Source organism: Bombina bombina, chromosome 4 (assembly GCF_027579735.1).
Source record: "Bombina bombina isolate aBomBom1 chromosome 4, aBomBom1.pri, whole genome shotgun sequence".
In the NCBI taxonomy this organism is placed as follows: Eukaryota; Metazoa; Chordata; class Amphibia; order Anura; family Bombinatoridae; genus Bombina; species Bombina bombina.
The window spans coordinates 703,602,427-703,620,984 of NC_069502.1; the positions used below are offsets into that span (position 1 = coordinate 703,602,427).

Consider the following 18,558-nt stretch of genomic DNA (forward strand, 5'->3'; position numbering starts at 1 on the left):
TAGATGGATTTAAATATTTAAAATATTATCATTTATTTGTAAGGTGCCAATAGTTTCTGCAGCACTAAATATTCTTCATGGAGCTCTCTTAAGTTTATGAATAACATTTATTTTTGTATTCGTTGCATTGATCTATGTTCGTATTCTCACTTATAGGTATTTAAAATCTGTGGTAGAGACAATTTTGATATATCAACACTTTAAGAAACCAAACCAAGATCAGCAGGTAGCCAAACAGGAACTTGTTGATTTTTGGATGGATTTCCTTGTTGAGTCTACAAATACGGATATCTCTGTGGTACGATTCCCTGTAAGTATTTGTAATAATTTAACAATACTTCTTGCTCTGTTGAAACAAACCAAGTATTTTGGAGACAAGTAATTTGAAATCCTGAAATCTCAGTAACTTGATATGTGGGGGAAAATATGCTTGTCCTTACAACTTCCGACAGAAGCTTAACTTTACAGGTTTTCAAGTTTGCTAGCACATTTGGTCTCCTTCAATAGAAGTTTGGAGATCAAATCAAGTTTCAGAAACTTCTCAGATAAATTATTATGTAATTTGTTATGAATAACCTGTCAAAAGAATAGAAGGCTTACTGAACATGTGTTGTTTGTGATTAAAAATATAATTTATTATGTATAGTGTTTCTCTGTTAGTTCAATATGTAAACACATTTCAAAATAGCAGTTCTTTATCAAGTAATGTGCTATAGATCTGTATATATAAACAAAGAACAGATATATACAGAGATTGAGAAATGTATAGATGGGACATGCAAAGTGACAGTAGCAGAAAAAGCAAATGAGAAATAGCTAAGGAGTGTCAGGCCTCATAAAAAGTATTGGGAAAGCTTCAGGCTGGATCCAAAACTGTAAGTAAGAAATCCTTGAAACATAAAGGCGAATAATCAGTAATCTTTGACATTGTCTGAGTTACAGTTTAGCCACTATGTCAATAGTGTATAATAAAAGGCCATACCTTATGCATTGTTTAATGTAGTAAAGAAGCCGAAACCATACATAGTAAAACTGTAATACACCTAGAAGATGGGCAGGCTCAATTTTCTCTTTAGGCATTCTAGGAAAACCTCTCAGAGGAACCACATGCTGATAAGTCAGATCTTTTCACTATAACTCCTATTTATCTCCATTTTGTGTACTTAACACTTGGCTGCAGATCTATCAGTCTTTTTCTTGCCTGTTCTCCTAGTTTCTCTAATTAAGAACCAGATTACAAGTGGAGCACTATCAAGATCTAGAGACTGTGCTAAGATTAGCGTGCAATCTGGTATTACAAAGCCATTGTAAAACAGAATTACCAGAGAATGCTTAGCATGACCAACATCCCCTTAGTGAGCCCTATACTTTTAATGGTTAGCACAGGCTCACTAAACATCGGTCATATTACAAGTCGTGAGTCATGTGACGCTCGAGTGCAACACATAGCGCTATATATATATATATATATATATATATATATATATATATAAAACTTCAATGACAGGCAGGCACTCTCCGGTTTTCATTTGTCAAAGTAATCGTTTAATAACTGTAATTAAACGATTACTTTAACAAATGAAAACCGGAGAGTGTCTGTCTGTCATTGAAGGTTGTATTGAGTTTGCAGTGCTCCCTAGATGCTGGAATAAATTTGAGTGAGTGCTGGTTCCTGGATTGGGCGATATATCTTTTCATGTGACAACACTGAAGAAATTACACTTTGCTACAATGTAAAGTAGTGAGTGTACAGCCTGTATAATAGTGTAAATTTGCTGTCCCCTCAAAATAACTCAACACACAGCCATTAATGTCTAAACCGTTGGCAACAAAAGTGAGTACTGTACACCCCTAAGTGGAAATGTCCAAATTGGGCCCAATTAGCCATTTTCCCTCCCCTGTGTCATGTGATTCGTTTGTGTTACAAGGTCTCAGGTGTGAATGGGGAGCAGGTGTGTTAAATTTGGTGTTATCGCTCTTACACTCTCTCATACTGGTCACTGGAAGTCCAACATGGCACCTCATGGCAAAGAACTCTCTGAGGAGCTGAAAAAAAGAATTGTTGCTCTACATGAAGATGGCCTAGGCTATAAGAAGATTGCCAAGACCCTGAAACTGAGCTGCAGCACGGTGGGCAAGACCATACAGCGGTTTCACAGGACAGGTTCCACTTAGAACAGGCCTCGCCATGGTCGACCAAAGAATTTAAGTCAACATGCTCAGCGTCATATCCAGAGGTTGTCTTTGGGAAATAGACGTATGAGTGCTGCCAGCATTGCTGCAGAGGTTGAAGGGGTGGGGGGTTAGCCTGTCAGTGCTCAGACCATACTCTGCACACTGCATCAAATTGGTCTGCATGTCTGTCGTCTCAGAAGGAAGCCTCTTCTAAAGATGATGCACAAAAAAGCCTGCAAACAGTTTGCTGAAGACAAGCAGGCTAAGAACATCGATTACTGGAACCATGTCCTGTGGTCTAATGAGACCAAGATAAACTTATTTGGTGAAGATGGTGTCAAGTTTGTGTGGCGGCAACCTGGTGAGGAGTACAAAGACAAGTGTGTCTTGCCTACAGTCAAGCATGGTGGTGGGAGTGTCATGATCTGGGCTTGCATGAGTGCTGTCGGCACTGGGGAGCTACAGTTCATTGAGGGAACCATGAATGCCAACATGTACTGTGACATACTGAAGCAGAGCATGATCCCCTCCGTTCGGAGACTGGGCCGCAGGGCAGTATTCCAACATGATAACGACCCCAAACACATCTCCAAGACGGCCACTGCCTTGCTAAAGCTGCTGAGGGTAAAGGTGATGGACTGGCCAAGCATGTCTCCAGACCTAAACCCTATTGAGCATCTGTGGGGCATCCTCAAACGGAAGGCTGGGGGAGTGCAAGGTCTCTAATATCCACCAGCTCTGTGATGTCGTCACGTAGGAGTGGAAGAGGACTCCAGTGGCAACCTGTGAAGCTCTGGTGAACTCCATGCCCAAGTGGGTTAAGGCAGTGCTGGAAAATAATGGTGGCCTCACAAAATATTGACACTTTGGGCCCAATTTGGAAATTTCCTCTTAGGGGTGTACTCACTTTTGTTGCCAACGGTTTGGACATTAATACTAAGAACGCAATTGAACAATGGCACTATGATAGGCAAACCACCACTTATAACCTGATTTGTAGAGTAGTATAAGGTGATCCCTGGTATGGTCCCTCACTACTAATCAATTATACTGTTTAAAGTGGGTTGGTGCTTTTGCATGAAAACTATATACAATTAAATTTGTGGAAATATAGAGAATTTCCACAGGACAGTATGCAAGTCTAGCACTCTCTGCCCAGACTCGAAAGGCGGTAAGATTCGGGAAAGAAATTTATTAAAATATAACTTTTAATGTTTCTTGATTAAAATTAACACACATGAACATAACAAAATTGTTAAAACCAACACGATGAGACTAGATCCAATATTGGAATAAATGTGATACTAGGTAGGTGATCAATACCTTTATAATTATCAAGTGTCAAGTATCACAATTTTAGTACAGAAATAGGGACCTGATACCTCTTGTGCGGTATACGTGGGTGTGTTGGGGATAGAAAATGAATATCCCTGGCCAAAGTAGTTTGTGGTCATAGAGGAGTGTGTAGAATAGGTTAGCAGAGTTAAATAATACTTTTTTACTTGTTGCTCAAGTAATGTTAGTATATCACTGTTAGCTAATAGTAGTATGAATAGGGTTGTAGATCTTTAATAGGGATGCACCGAAATGAAAATTCTGGACCGATACCGAATATTCAGGATGCCCTTGGCTGAAAACCAAAACTAAACCGAAAATGACTTTTTTTCTTTTTTAACTACAGTGTGTGTAGCTGAGAGAGCTTGTAGACAGGAAAGCTCCAACAAATGGTCGTGATCTGCAGTGAAACTGGTGGAGCTCTACAAGGGAGAGCGTGGTTATAGCCAGACAACAATACGAGGTGGACATGTTGTGTTTTGTTTTTGGGTGTAGTTATCCGTGCGATCGGCATGGCTGCACCTGATCGTCTCTCATCGTATCTCCGCCTAGTTCCAGGTTCGGGTCTCACACTGACCCGTCCGATTATGCATATATAGCGTGCACGCATATTTGCCTCAGGCGAATAGAATGTCTACGCACATGAGGCTGATGTATCTGCACTGTATATAAGGCTTATACATATTCACTATGTGTGCTTAGGGCTGTGTCTGATAATATCAAGTGTTTATAAACATGTTACTTATCCTCCTTTGAATACTGTATTCAGAACTTTGGTTTCCGTCTAAAAAAAAAAAAAAAAAAAAAAAAAAGGGCACTGCTGGTTTCAAATATCATGTCATGTTACTTATGTGTGTGCTGTGTGTACCATGCCAGTGCTGTGCTGCTCACCTTATGCTAAGGATAGAACAGGGGAGGGCTGTACATTTTCAGCCATTTTGGTCCTCTTTGGGCCGAAATTGGAATTGCACATCTTCGGCCGCCCAAATTTTGATGCATTGCTAGAATTATTCTTTATTTAGTTCTGTGTAACAGAATCAGATTTAACAGTTTGTTTGTTTTTTTTACCAATTATCCAAATAAAGTATAGTCCTAGAAAACTATTATTATATGCAAAACAGTAAGTCAAGTAATGAACTCAAGCAGCAGCTCTAGGCTGGCATCAAATTTGAAATATGCTACACAATAATTTTTACCGAAAAAAACCCCCGAAATAACCAAAAATGCCATTTTCGGCTGAAACGTTTCTGCGGCCAAAATTTCGGTGCATCCCTAATCTTTAATATATCTCAACAAATGTGAGACTACATATGAAGTATAGATGGCTAACGTGGTTATATAGTGCTTGTTAGTAGGATGCTCTTATCTGTAAGAGAGCTATTGCTAGCATATATATCTCATACCATGATAAGGCTAGGAATAAAATCTCCTATTAGTGGATTTAAACACTACATCTAATGTGTTATGTTGTATACTGCTATTTGGATACCCAGCAAATTGACACTGTTATACAGGCTGTGCATTCACTACTTTACATTGTAGCAAAGTGTCATTTCTTCAGTGTTGTCACATGAAAAGAAATAAAATATTTACAAAAATGTGAGGGGTGTTCTCACTTTTGTGGGATACTGTATATACACACACACACAAATACATACACACACATATACATCTTTAAAAATAAAATTTCTCCTACATTGGTGTATCCGGTCCACGGCTTCATCCTTACTTGTCAATCCCTACAGGAAGTGGCAAAGAGAGCACACAGCAAATCTGTCCATATAGCTCCCCTCAGGCTCCGCCCCCCCAGTCATTCTCTTTGCCGCTCTAACTAGTAGCATCTCCCCGGGGGTGGTAAAGAGTATGTGGTGTTAGTTGTAGTTTTTTATTTCTTCTATCAAGAGTTTGTTATTTTAAAATAGTGCCGGCTTGTACTATTTACTCTGCAGCAGAAAGTGAAGAAGATTTCTGCTAAGAGGACTATGATTTTAGCACCAGTAACTAAAATCCATTGCTGTTCCCACGCAGGACTGTTGAAACCAGATAACATCAGTTGGGGCGACACAGGTAGATGCCTTAGCAGCGCCTTGGTCGTTCAATCTAGCTTATGTCTTTCCACCGTTTCCTCTTCTCCCACGGCTAGTAGCCAGGATCAAACAGGAGAAGGCTTCGGTAATTCTGATAGCTCCTGTGTGGCCACACAGGACCTGGTATGCAGACCTGGTGAATATGTCATTGGTTCCACCATGGAAGCTACCTTTGAGGCAGGACCTTCTAATTCAAGGTCCATTCATACATCCAAACCTAGTCTCTCTGCAACTGACTGCTTGGAGATTGAACGCTTGATTCTAGCTAAGCGTGGGTTTTCGGATTCAGTTATAGATACCCTGATTCAGGCTAGAAAGCCTGTCACTAGGAAAATTTACCATAAGATATGGCGGAAATATCTTTGTTGGTGCGAATCCAAGGGTTACTCATGGAGTAAGATTAGGATTCCAAGGATTTTAGCTTTTCTCCAAGAAGGATTGGAGAAAGGTTTGTCAGCTAGTTCCTTAAAAGGACAGATATCAGCTCTGTCTGTTTTGTTACACAAACGTCTGGCAGCAATGCCAGATGTTCAGGAGTTTGTGCAGGCTTTAGTCAGAATCAAGCCTGTCTACAGACCTGTAGCTCCTCCATGGAGTCTAAATCTAGTTCTTTCAGTTCTTCAGGGGGTTCCGTTTGAACCTCTACATTCCATAGATATTAAGTTACTATCTTGGAAAGTTTTGTTTTTGGTTGCTATCTCTTCCGCTAGAAGAGTTTCTGAATTGTCTGCTTTGCAGTGTAATTCACCCTATCTGGTGTTTCATACAGATAAGGTCGTTTTACGTACCAAACCTGGTTTTCTTCCAAAAGTAGTTTCCAATAAGAATATTAACCAGGAAATAGTTGTTCCTTCTCTGTGTCCTAACCCAGCTTCTAACAAGGAACGTCTGTTACACAATCTCGATGTGGTTCGTGCTTTGAAGTTTTACCTAAAAGCAACTAAAGATTTAAGACAAACTTCGTCCTTGTTTGTTGTCTATTCTGGTAAGAGGAGAGGTCAAAAGGCGACTGCGACCTCTCTGTCTTTCTGGCTGAAAAGCATCATCCGGTTGGCTTATGAGACTGCTGGAAGGCAGCCTCCTGAACGAATTACAGCTCACTCTACTAGAGCTGTGGCTTCCACTTGGGCTTTCAAGAATGAGGCTTCTGTTGAACAGATCTGTAAGGCAGCGACTTTGTCTTCACTGCATACATTTGCCAAATTTTACAAATTCGATACTTTTGCTTCTTCGGAGGCTATTTTTGGGAGAAAGGTTTTGCAAGCAGTGGTGCCTTCCGTTTAGGTTACCTGACTTGTTCCCTCCCTTCATCCGTGTCCTAAAGCTTTGGTATTGGTTCCCACAAGTAAGGATGAAGCCGTGAACTGGATACACCAATGTAGGAGAAAACAGAATTTATGTTTACCTGATAAATTTCTTTCTCCTACGGTGTATCCGGTCCACGGCCCACCCTGGCATTTTAGTCAGGTTTAAATTTATTTTTATAAACTACAGTCACCACTGCACCCTATGGTTCTCCTTTTTCTCCTAACCGTCGGTCGAATGATTGGGGGGGCGGAGCCTGAGGGGAGCTATATGGACAACTTTGCTGTGTGCTCTCTTTGCCATTTCCTGTAGGGATTGAGAATATCCCACAAGTAAGGATGAAGCCGTGGACCGGATACACCGTAGGAGAAAGAAATTTATCAGGTAAACATAAATTCTGTTTTTCTTCTAAGTGAAGAACAATGCTATTTTAAGTATCTTTTAAAGCGCTTTTGGCTTTAGCACACCTGTCTTAGTACACCTAGCATACAGTTAACATATGAGCAAAAGCCAGATCAAGCTTTGGTAGCATGCCTGATAGAAGTCTATGGGGAGAGGGAGTTATCATGGCCACACTATCCAACTTTCAGATGTTAGCTCGCCTAAGACTTTTGCTGAAGTGAAAACTTTTTACTTTCAACCTGTAATATGAGCGCAAGAATATGATCGCTATTGATCGTTTCATTTTACTTCTTCAGAGCGTACTGTAATTTTTTGTTCCCTGTAAGGTACTATCTTGCGGGACTTATTAAGTATATTTATAAGGCCTCAGTGAGGCTCCTTTAGTATCTTGGAATCAAGGGTTAATATCTCCTGAGGGGGACTATGGAACAGGTTTTTTTTTAATCATGTTTGTTATGTGATTCAATCTGCTGATGTGTAGTGTTAACTTGGCTCTTGGCTAGAACATAAAGGCCTTTGGAAGTGACGTGGCCTTATGGTTGGGTGTCCTTTTTGGACTGTACGGATCACCTTGTGACTGGACGTGTTTACGTTCTGGTCCTCCATTTCCGCATTCCTGACTGTGTGGCTACTGAGTAATTAGAGTCTGCTAGTGTCTGGTTCTAGGAGGTGGTGAGTGCCCAGCCATTGTAGGTGTTAGGTGCCGTTTAAGTTTTTTTCTTTAGTCCATTTTATTTAATTCTCTATCTAGTTATGGAGGATTCTGATGCTGAGACTGTTCAAATTTCAGATTCAGATTCTTCGACTTGTGAAGAATGCTTATTGGCCCCGTTGACATAGGTCAATCAGTTATGTTCGATATGCCATATTAGAGCGCCCTGTTCCTCGGTGCTCGGGGAATCAGGGGTCTGCTGAGCCATCCACCTCTGGGGGTTCAGTCCTTCAAGAGGCGAGTTCCCTACCGCTCCCGACTACTACACATGCAGGTAACCCAGATTATGTTTATCCATCCTTACAGGACGGCTTGTTCCCCCTCAGAGGTTGCATCTCGTTTTTGCTTTCACATGTTTTTGGCGATTATTCGTCTGCAAAGTCCAGAAGTTTATTTGCATTTGTGCTCGTGCCCGATTGTCCCGGGTCTATCGGCCTTGGGTGGGCCTATACAGTTTCCTGCGGGTGCAGCTGTGCCTGAGTGTTGTGCCTTTCGTTACAGAATAGCGTCTTCGCATTTTACTCAGACACGTTTTTGAGTTATTAGAGGATCCTATCCTTAATGGATACGAGAATCCGCAGTTTTCTACTTCAAATGGCTCACCTCATTAGACATGAGGGGATGACGTAATCTGACGTAATCTAAAACTGCCTGCTTATTAAGGTCTTACCCAGTTTTTTGTTGGGAGATCAGGGTTCCGTTTGGCTGGTCCTGCGGGTATGCCTGTTTTCTTCCTGGACGTTAACCTACGGGTTGCCTTGTATTTTCTTTTATTCGGTTAGGATATCTTTTATTTCGATTATGTGTTTCCTTCAGGAACTTCTGGGATTGATTCTCTCTGGTTGCTTGTTCAGAAGTTTGTTAAGGGACACGTTAGTCCTATGTTTTACCTTCCTCTCTGAGAGAGGATTTAGGCAACTTGACAGATATGATCCCAGCTGCGGCTGGTCCTGCTGGAATTCAGATCTTCTGTCCTGTGGCTTATTCAGACACGCGGCGCCTGTTATGCCTGGCTGGTCCGGTGGGGTGGGACGCTGAGTGCTCACAATTATTATTTGTGTGATTTCTTGTTCTCAATTATTATTTGTGTGTTTTCTTGTTCTCTTTATAAGTTCAGCTAGCTCTCTAAAGGGATCCATGTGGCAGGAAGGATTGTGTCAGTCCTTATTCAGCCTTTCAATCTGATTGACCGGGTCAGTGGAGTTCCGCTGCGTCACTCTTTTTGCTTTGATTTCTTTCCTCTCTTGGGAGGATTGGGGGGTTTAGCGCCTCCTTACCGTCGTTTTGGGTGGTTTGGCCTTCTAAGGCTCTGGCATTGTCCTTGGACTTGTTCCTGCTGTGGTTCTCTTCTGGAGATCTGTCGGACTTTGACCGTTCTTCTGGGACCTGTTTCCCTTCAGGAGTTGGTTCCTTTTTAGGGACATGGGCAGTGTGGTCTCTTCATGCTCTGTTTAGGGTTCTTTCCCCGGAGCTGGAGGATGCTCCCCATCCTTCTTTCATCTTCTCCTCTGATTTTATGGGGTGATGTGGAGATTAGCCTTTGTTCGAGTGACTTGTCCTCGAGGTATACCCTTGTTCGCTAATGGCCTTGTTTCGGTCTTTTGCTTCCTTAGCTCCTTGGAGCGTTGGACTCTGGCAAGGGGTGGTCTCGTCTTGGCGGGATTTGTGAGTTTTCTCTTTGTCCATTTTACTTTGGACATTGTATAGTTATCTCCCGGTGGTTTGCCCTTTATATCAGACGGGGGATTTCAGTTTCCGGGTTCTCGTTTTAGGGGGCTCGGACCTCATCGCTCTGGTTCTTCCGGTGGCTGAGGTTCTCACTCAGCGCTTCCTTTGTGGATCCCATTGCGGGTTGTACCAGACGGTAGACTCTAGAGTGGGTAGGGGGTTCCCCAGTCCCAGGAAACTTGGGCCGTGTCTTATGGTTGGGCTGTTTGATCTGCTTCCGGCTGAGGAGGTAGCTCAGTGGGTATATGCCCTGACTACAAGAAAGCCTGTTAAAGGATCCAAGGTCACAGGTTCAGATTACGGCAGGGCCGTCTCAGCCTTTCTTCCTTCCGAGGTCGATAAAGGAGTACCATTACAATTGGACAGGTTTTTCTAGGTGCGATGCCCCTTGGGCTTGCCCTCTCCTATGGTCGGTTTCCCTTGGTCGGCTTACTGGATTTTTGTGATGGTTTCACTGCTCTGCTAGCAAACACCACTGCAGCTATGGCACCTTTTCTGGTGCTAGCAAGTTAAAATTTTCAGGGGATTCCTTTCAGATCAGGGCGTTAGTGATTTGTTCTCTTGGTTCAGCTTCTGGCTGTGTCCTGGGGGCAGGGGCTTTGTCCTTCCGGCCTTTTCGCCGGCCCCCCTGGTTGGGGGGCTTATATCCTTCTTTCGGAAGGGTGGTCCCTATCTTAGGGCTTCTCTTGTCTTCAGGAGGTTGGGACAGACGGGTTACCCTATTCTGGAGAGAGGTACGCTCTCTGGGTTGTTCTGTCCATGGGTTGCTCCTTTGAAACCAGCTGCAGCTGTTTGCGCTTTTATTGTGTGCTAGCCAGCTGTTCCAATCCTTTGCAGGATGTTGAGAAAACTTTCTCTGTTCTACTATCTGGTTGTAAACCTTGTGGTTTCTATTATGATTGGGCGTTGCCTTCCATTTGGGTCTTGCGAGCTTGGTTAATTTGAGAGTTTTCCTTTTTATGGCATTTATGGTGACATTCGGTTTCCATTTGGTTCTTACTTGCCTTGTTCCCTTTGGGAGTTCGGCTGGGGTTCCCTTCGCTAGTAAATGGTTTATGGTGGGAGATCGACTTTTGGGTGACAGTGTCTCCCGGAGAACTGTTGGCTCAGTTGAGTCTGTGTTGCGGTCTCTAGCTAGGTTTATGGGCTATCTGCTGGTCAGTGTCCTTGGGGCCTTTTTCCCCTTCCTGTTTCTCGGCTTCGGACAAAGCGTTTTTTTTTGTTGTGCAGTGGTTTTCAGGCCTGGTGCCCTCAGAATGGGCCGCCTATTGTACCCTCCCGTTTTGGCATTCAGTGTCCTCTATAGCTTGGGTATTATTTTCCCAAAAGTAATGAATGCAGCTGTGGACTCTTTTAGGAAGAAAAACATAAATTATGCTTACCTGATAATTTTCTTTTCTTCCGATGTAAAGAGTTCACAGCTCCCCACCCGTCTTTTTTTATGTGGGACGTCTTTGTTTATTCTTCTTGCACCTTTTCACCCTCATATTTCTTCTACTGTTCCTTGTTCCTCGGCAGAGTGACTGGGGGTTGAGGGAAGTGGGAGGAGTATTTAAGCCTTTGGCTGGGGTGTCTTTGCCTCCTCCTGGTGGCCAGGTTCTTATTTCCCAAAAAAGTAATGACTGCAGCTGTGGGCTCTTTCCATCGGAAGAAAAGAAAATGATCAGGTAAGCATAAATTATGTTTTTTTTCTTTCATGATTCAAATAGAGCATATGATTTTAAGCAACTTTTTAATTTCTTAGAAATTAGAACTTCTTTGTTCTCTTGCTATCTTTATTTGAAAAAACAAGAATGTAAGCTTAGGAGCCGGCCCATTTTTGTTTCAGAACCTGGGTAGCTCCTGCTGTGTGGTGGGTAAATGTAGCCACCAATCAGCAAGCACTACCCAGGTGCTAAACCAAAAATGGGCCAGCTCCTATGCTTACATTCCTGCTTTTTCAAATAAAGCAAGACAATGAAGAAAAAATTATAATATGAGTAAATTAGAAAGTTGCTTAAAATTGCCTGCTCTATCTGAATCATGAAAGAAAAAATTTGGGTTTTGTGTCTCTTTTAAGTTACACATTTTTAAAGCAAAATCACTGTTGAATTCCAGTATGTTTCATATCTACTGGAAGACCGCATCTACGACTCAAGATAAAAAGATTAACATATTTATTGAAAGCACTCAATCTATTGCACTTACAAGACCATATTTTGTTATTATTATTTATTAAGGAAATGCTGTACTCCCTGTATTGATCAAATTAAACAGTGTGATTAATCTGTGTCTATTATTGTACTTTCTAGTGTGCAGCTCATATTTGTTTGTGTGATGTTTCATATCAAATTATCATCTATTATATGTAGGACAGAAAACAGCGTACAGATACCTATGTATAGATCCATAAGCTCTCCTCTGATGTGATCTATATATTTTCTCTATCTAGGTCCTCATTCTAGAACCAACAAAAATATACCAGCCCTCATATCTGTCAATCAATAGTGAGGCTGACGTTAAGACTGTATCTATATGGCATGTGCTTCCTGACGATAAGGTAAATGTATAAACACAGGTGGCCGGATGTTATATGTTATATATTAGTCATTTAAAAAAAAATGATTTCATATTTGTTGTTCTATTTGACTATCAGTGATCACTATACAAGTGCTTATTTTATTAAGGCTATTTTAATGAGTGTTCTTGTGCTTAATAAAACTTGTTTCTGTTTTTATACTTGGGGTATGTTCCTGTCTACCAATAGCATTTTGGGTATTATCCTTATCAGTCAACAAGTTAGTTGTTCACTAACATGTATTTTCTACTAGTTATATGATATCAATTTAAACAACTTTAATTTGACCTTTTTCGTAGAAAAATATTTTAACTTTTAAATGTTGTTCTGTCGTGTACATTCATTTTGTTTTGTTTAATATCTGTTTAAAGGGACCGTAATCACTTTGAGTCTGTAATATAAAATGTTTAATTATTTATAGTTAAAGAAACTTTGCAATATAATTTCATTATTTATTTTGTACCCTTTTCCTGTAACTTAAAGAGACAATCTAGTCAAAATTAAACTTTAATTTGCTTTGTTCCCTTGGTGGTATTTTTGAAAAGCTAAACCTAGCTAGGCTCAAACTGATTTCTAAACCGTTGAAAACCGCTTCTTTGCTCAGAGCATTTTGAAAGTTTTTCACAGTTAGACAGTACTAGTTCATGTGTGTCATATAGATAACATTGTGCTCATCCCCATGGAGTTATTTAGGAGTCTGCACTGATTGGCTGAACTGCATGTCTGTCAAAAGCACTGAGATAAGGGGGCAGTCTGCAGAGGCTTAGATACAAGGTAATCACAGAGGTAAAACATATTAATATAACTTGGTTATGCAAAACTGGGGAATGGGTAATAAAGGGATCATCTATCTTTTTAAACAATAACAATTCTGGCATAGACTGTCCCTTTAAGCCTGAAAGGTTTCCGGTCCTGAAAGGTCACCTGACAGGTTTCACAGGTCTAACCCTTCCACATATTTGTATCTAATTTGCAGTATATTATCTTGTCATTCTGCTGATGCCAAACAATGGAGATTTGTTATTACATTATGGCAATTGCAAGCCGGTCTAATCCAGACTAAAATCTGGATTGGCTTCTCCAAATAAGGAAAGTGGTGGGGGAAGTTTGACCATTGAAAAACTACTGCGGCAAAAAATGTGTTTATCTGTTCTAATAATGTTCAGATTCTAATGAAAATGTTTATCACAAAGTGTTTACCGCCCCTTTCACTAACAAAAGCTTCAAATTAAATAATTCAAAATACTTCATTTTTTGTACATTGTACATTGCATACAATTTTCACCGAGTAATATTTTTTTCTTTAGGCTTTCAATACACTTTTTTTTTTTTTTAAATTTTATTTTATTTTATTGAGCATATACTGCAATGTATGTGTCTGTCTTTCAAATACAGAAATGTACGTTACACTCCTTAGTGAGAGACACAGTTGTCAAGGTCACATTTCCCTTTAGAGAATCCTATGGTACGGCCTTGTAGCACTGACTGATCTTTTTTAGAAAATGTCACCAGAGCAGAGAGCTTTAGAAAATTCAGTGTTTTCTTGTTTATTGGAATGGGTTTGAATATGCAAGTCCTGAGAAACCCAATGCAATGCACTGAACAATTCTAATCCATTAGGAGAGAAAAGCAAAGAAATGTATATTCTTTTGGGATATTTGATGAAGCAAACAGTGACACAAGAGATAATAAAGAAGATATTGTGCGCATAAATTTAAACATGGTTATAAATGAAGAAAGCATGCAAAGATACAAAAGTATACATAACAATATGACATAGAACTATTTTCAAAGCAATACAGATTCCTATATAAAGTCATGCCAGTAATAATTACTTTTAATGATACCACCTTGATGTTTCAACATACAGATTTTTGTTTCAACTGGCGGCTGCAGTTGCTGCGGTTGCCGAAGCGGCTACCTACTGGTGCGACTCTTTGTCGGAACTCATTGAGGTGGAGTCTCGCCTCAAGGATATTCAAGACAGAATTAAAGCTCTGAGAATTGATAATTCTTTTATCTGTGATGCGAACATGCAAATTATTTGCCTAAATGCAAAGGCCTCTGGCTTTGCGGTCCTAGCCCGCCGGGTGCTCTGGTTGAAGTCTTGGTCTGCGGATATGACTTCTATGTCCAGACTCCTTTCTCTTACCTTCAAGGGAAAGATTTTATTTGGTCCAGGCCTAGACTCCATTATTTCTACAGTTACTGGAGGCAAGGGTGGCTGCCTACCGCAAGATAAGAAGAACAAGTCTAAGGGACTACAATCTTCTAATTTTCTTTCCTTTTGTTCTGACAAATCCCAATGACAACAATCCTCCTCCAAACCCGAGCAACCCAAGAGTACTTGGAAGTCGGCTCAGTCCTGAAATAAATCTAAACAGAATAAGAAGCCCACCGAAAACAAATCGGCATGAAAGGGCGGCCCCCGATTCTGGATTGGATCGTGTAGGGGGCAGACTGTCTCTTTTTTCAGACGCCTGGTTCAAGGACGTACAGGATCCGTGGGAGGTGGTATCTCAGGGATACAAGATAGGCTTCAAATGTTATCCTTCTCTCGAATCTGTCTACCAAACCAGAAAGGAGGGATGCCTTTCTAGGGTGCGTTCAGTATCTATCCTCCTTAGGAGTTGTTGTCCCGGTGCCTATGGAAGAAAGATGTTTGGGGTTTTATTCAAACCTTTTCGTGGTCCCAAAGAAGGAGGGAACTTTCGCCCAATTCTGGACCTAACGTGCTTAAACAAATTTCTCAGTGTCCCTTCTTTCAGGATGGAGACAATAAGGTCCATCCTTCCTTTAATTCAGGAAGGCCAGTTTATGACCACTATAGATCTGAAGGACGCTTACCTTCATGTTACAATCCATAGGGAACACTATCAGTTCCTGAGGTTTGCATTCCTGGACCAGCACTTCTAGTTCATTGCCCTTCCTTTTGGCCTAGCTACTGCTCCAAGAATCCTTACGAAGGTTCTGGGGTCTCTTCTAGCCGTTGCGAGATCTCAGGGTATTGTAGTAGCCCCATTCTTGGACGATATTCTGGTGCAAGCACCATTGTGGAAGAATTCTTGGAGTCCCTTCTCAGTCTTCTGAGAAGAGTTCTCTTATCCCAAGTACCAGGGCGGAATTCCTGGGTACTATAATAGACTCCAAATCAATGAGAATATTTCTAACAGACCAGAGATGTTGCAAACTAACTTCAGCATGTCTTGCCCTCCGGACCTCCTTAAATTCCTCTGTCGCTCAGTGCATGGAGGTGATTGGTCTCATGGTGTCCTGCATGGACATCATTCCTTTTGCCAAGTTCCGTCTCAGACCTTTACAACTGTGCATGCTGAGGCAGTGTAACAGTGATTATTCAAATCTGTCTCAACAGATTGTATTAGACAGCTGGTCGAGAGAATCGCTCTCTTGGTGGCTCTGTCCAGGGATATGCTTTTTAAGACCATCCTGGGAGATTGTGACTACGGACGCAAGCCTATCTGGGTGGGAAGCTGTTTGGGGTGCCAGGAAGGCACAGGGGTTGTGGACTCAGGAGGAGTCCTCCCTCCCGATCAATATTTTGGAACTACTGGCAATCTTCAAGGCCTTGAAGGATTGGCCATTTCTGGGTTCGTCCCAGTTTATCAGATTTCAATCAGACAATATAACCTCGGTGGCTTACATCAACCATCAGGGGGGAACAAGATGTTCCTTGGCGATGAAGGAAGTATCTCAGATTCTGGAGTGGGAGGAGGCCCACAGCTTTTCGCTTTCAGCGATCCATATTCCGAGGGTGTACAACTGGGAGGCGGATTTTCTCAGCAGGCAATCCTTTCATCCATGGGAATGGTCTCTCCATCGCAAGGTGTTTGCAGAGATATGCAGCAAGTGGGGGACACCGGAGATAGATCTCATAGCGTCCCGTCTCAATACCAAACTACCCAGGTATGGGTCGAGGGATCCCCAAGCGGATCTAATAGATGCACTAGCAGTGCCCTGGAGGTTCAAACTCGTATATCTTTTTCCTCCATTACTACTTCTTCCCCGAGTGGTGGCCTTCATCAAGCACGATCGGGTATCAGTAATCCTGATTGCTCCATCATGGCCGCGAAGGACGTGGTTTGCGGATCTAGTGGGGATGTCTTCATCTCCTCCATGGAATTTACCTTGTCTCAGAGACCTGCTGATACAAGGTCCATTTGTTCGTCAAAATCTAGATTCTCTGAGGCTGACTGTGTGGAGATTGAACGCTTAGTCTTAGCCAAGAAAGGTTTCTCTGAGAGTGTCATTGATACTCTTATTCAAGGTCGTAAACCAGTTACTCGGCATATCTACCACAAGGTGTGGAGGACCTACTTATTCTGGTGTGAAGAGCTTGGTTTTTCCTGGCACAGAGTTAAGGTTACCAGGTTCTTATCTTTTCTCCAGGATGGGCTGGAGAAGGGCCTTTCTGCTAGTTCCTTGAGGGGACAGATTTTGGCCCTGTCGGTTTTATTGCACAAGAGACTGGCTGAGCTTCTAGACGTGCAGTCCTTTGTTAAGACTCTGATTAGGATCAGACCTGTGTTTAGTTCTGGGGCTCCTCCTTGGAGCCTTAATCTTGTTCTTTGGGTTTTAGGTTTCGTTTGAGCCTCTGCATTCCGTTGACATTAAATTGTTTTCTTGGAAGGTTCTCTTTTTATTGGTTGTTGCCTCTGCTCACAGAGTTTCTGAGATCTCTGCTTTGCAATGCGAGCCCCCTTATCTGATTTTCCATGCAGATAAGGCAATTTTACGTACTAAATTAGATTTTCTTCCTAAGGTTGTGTCAGATCGCAACATCAATCAGGAGATTGTGGTTTCTTCCTTGTGTCCTAATCCTTCTTCATTGAAGGAACGCTTACTTCACAATTTGGATGTGGTTCGCAACCTTGAAGTTATATCTTCAGGCTACTAAGGAGTTTAGACAATCTTCCTCTTTGTTTGTTGTCTATTCGGGGAAGCGTAAGGGACAGAAGACTACTTCGACTTCCCTATCTTTTTGGTTAAGGAGTGTCATGTGCTTAGCTTACGAGACAGCAGGATATCGTCCTCCTGAGAGGATAACAGCTCATTCTACTAGAGCAGTGGCTTCCTTTTGGGCCTTTAAGAATGAGGCCTCTATGTATCAGTTTTTAAGGCGGCTACCTGGTCCTCCTTACATACTTTTTCAAAATTTTACAAGTTTGATGTTTTTTGCTTCGGCTGAAACAGCTTTCGGGAGAAAAGTTTTACAGGCTGTGGTGCCCTCAGAATAGGGTCCGCCTCTTCCTTTTTGTTCCCTCAAATTATGTTTTTAGGAGTAGTCATAGATTTGATGAAGATGAAGATCTTTCTAACAGATCAATGCAAACTCAAGCTTCAGTAAGCTTGTCGAAATCTTCAATCTGTTCCTTTTCCTTCAGTGGCGCAGTGTATGAAGGTAGTGGGTCTCATGGTGGCGACTTCAGACACAATGTCATTTGCAAGGTTTCATCTGAGGCCTCTACAACTGTGCATGCTCGGACAGTGGAACAGAGACCACTCTGCTCTGTCTCAGTTAGTAACCTTAGATCCTCTCACCAGACAGTCTCTCTCTTGGTAGATTTTCCCAGTATCTCTGGGCATGGCTTTCTTCCACCCGACATGCAAAATAATTACCATCGATGCCAGTCTGTCCAGTTGGGGTGTGGTATGAGGTCAGCTGAGAGCTCTGGGAGTTTGGTTTGTTCAGGAAACGTCATTGCCCATCAATGTCCTAGAACTCAGGACAGTTTTCCACGCCTTACAAGCCTGGCCTCATCTACGCTCTGTTCCATTTCTTTCTTTCCAATTGGGCAATGTTACTACAGTACCATGCATAAATTATAAAGGAGTTCCCTAGCCATAAAGGAGGTATCTCGCATTTTGTCGTGGGCGGAAATGCATCAATGCACCATTTCAGCCCTTCACATTCCAGAAGTGCAGAACTGGGAAGCGGATTATTTAAGCTGCCAGGTTCTCTATTCAGGGGAATGGTTTCTAAATCAGAAGGTTTTCAGCCTCCTCCTGACCAGGTGGGGCATTCCAGAAATATATCTCATAACATCCCGTCTAAATCATCAGCTTCCAAGATACAGTTCGAGATCAACGGTTCCTCAGGCGGAACTGATAGGTACTTTGACTGCTCCATGGTGATATTGTCAGGTTTATCTGTTTCCTCCGATTATGCTGGTCCCACAAGTAATCACATGGATCAAACAGGAGAAGACTTAGGCGGTTCTCATAGCTCCGGCATGGGC

At 41.9% G+C, this 18,558-nt stretch overlaps 1 protein-coding gene across 3 annotated transcripts in view; it reads left to right on the forward strand.

The window, feature by feature from the left end:
- The window catches only part of MAP3K5 (mitogen-activated protein kinase kinase kinase 5), a 690,524-nt gene that overhangs the window by 393,741 nt on the left and 278,225 nt on the right, over positions 1-18,558 (forward strand). For all 3 annotated transcript variants that reach the window (XM_053710886.1, XM_053710887.1, XM_053710888.1), the window contains exons 10-11: positions 157-310; positions 12,176-12,283. In XM_053710886.1, the coding sequence (XP_053566861.1) occupies positions 157-310; positions 12,176-12,283 (262 nt within the window). The remainder of the gene's footprint in view (positions 1-156; positions 311-12,175; positions 12,284-18,558) is intronic.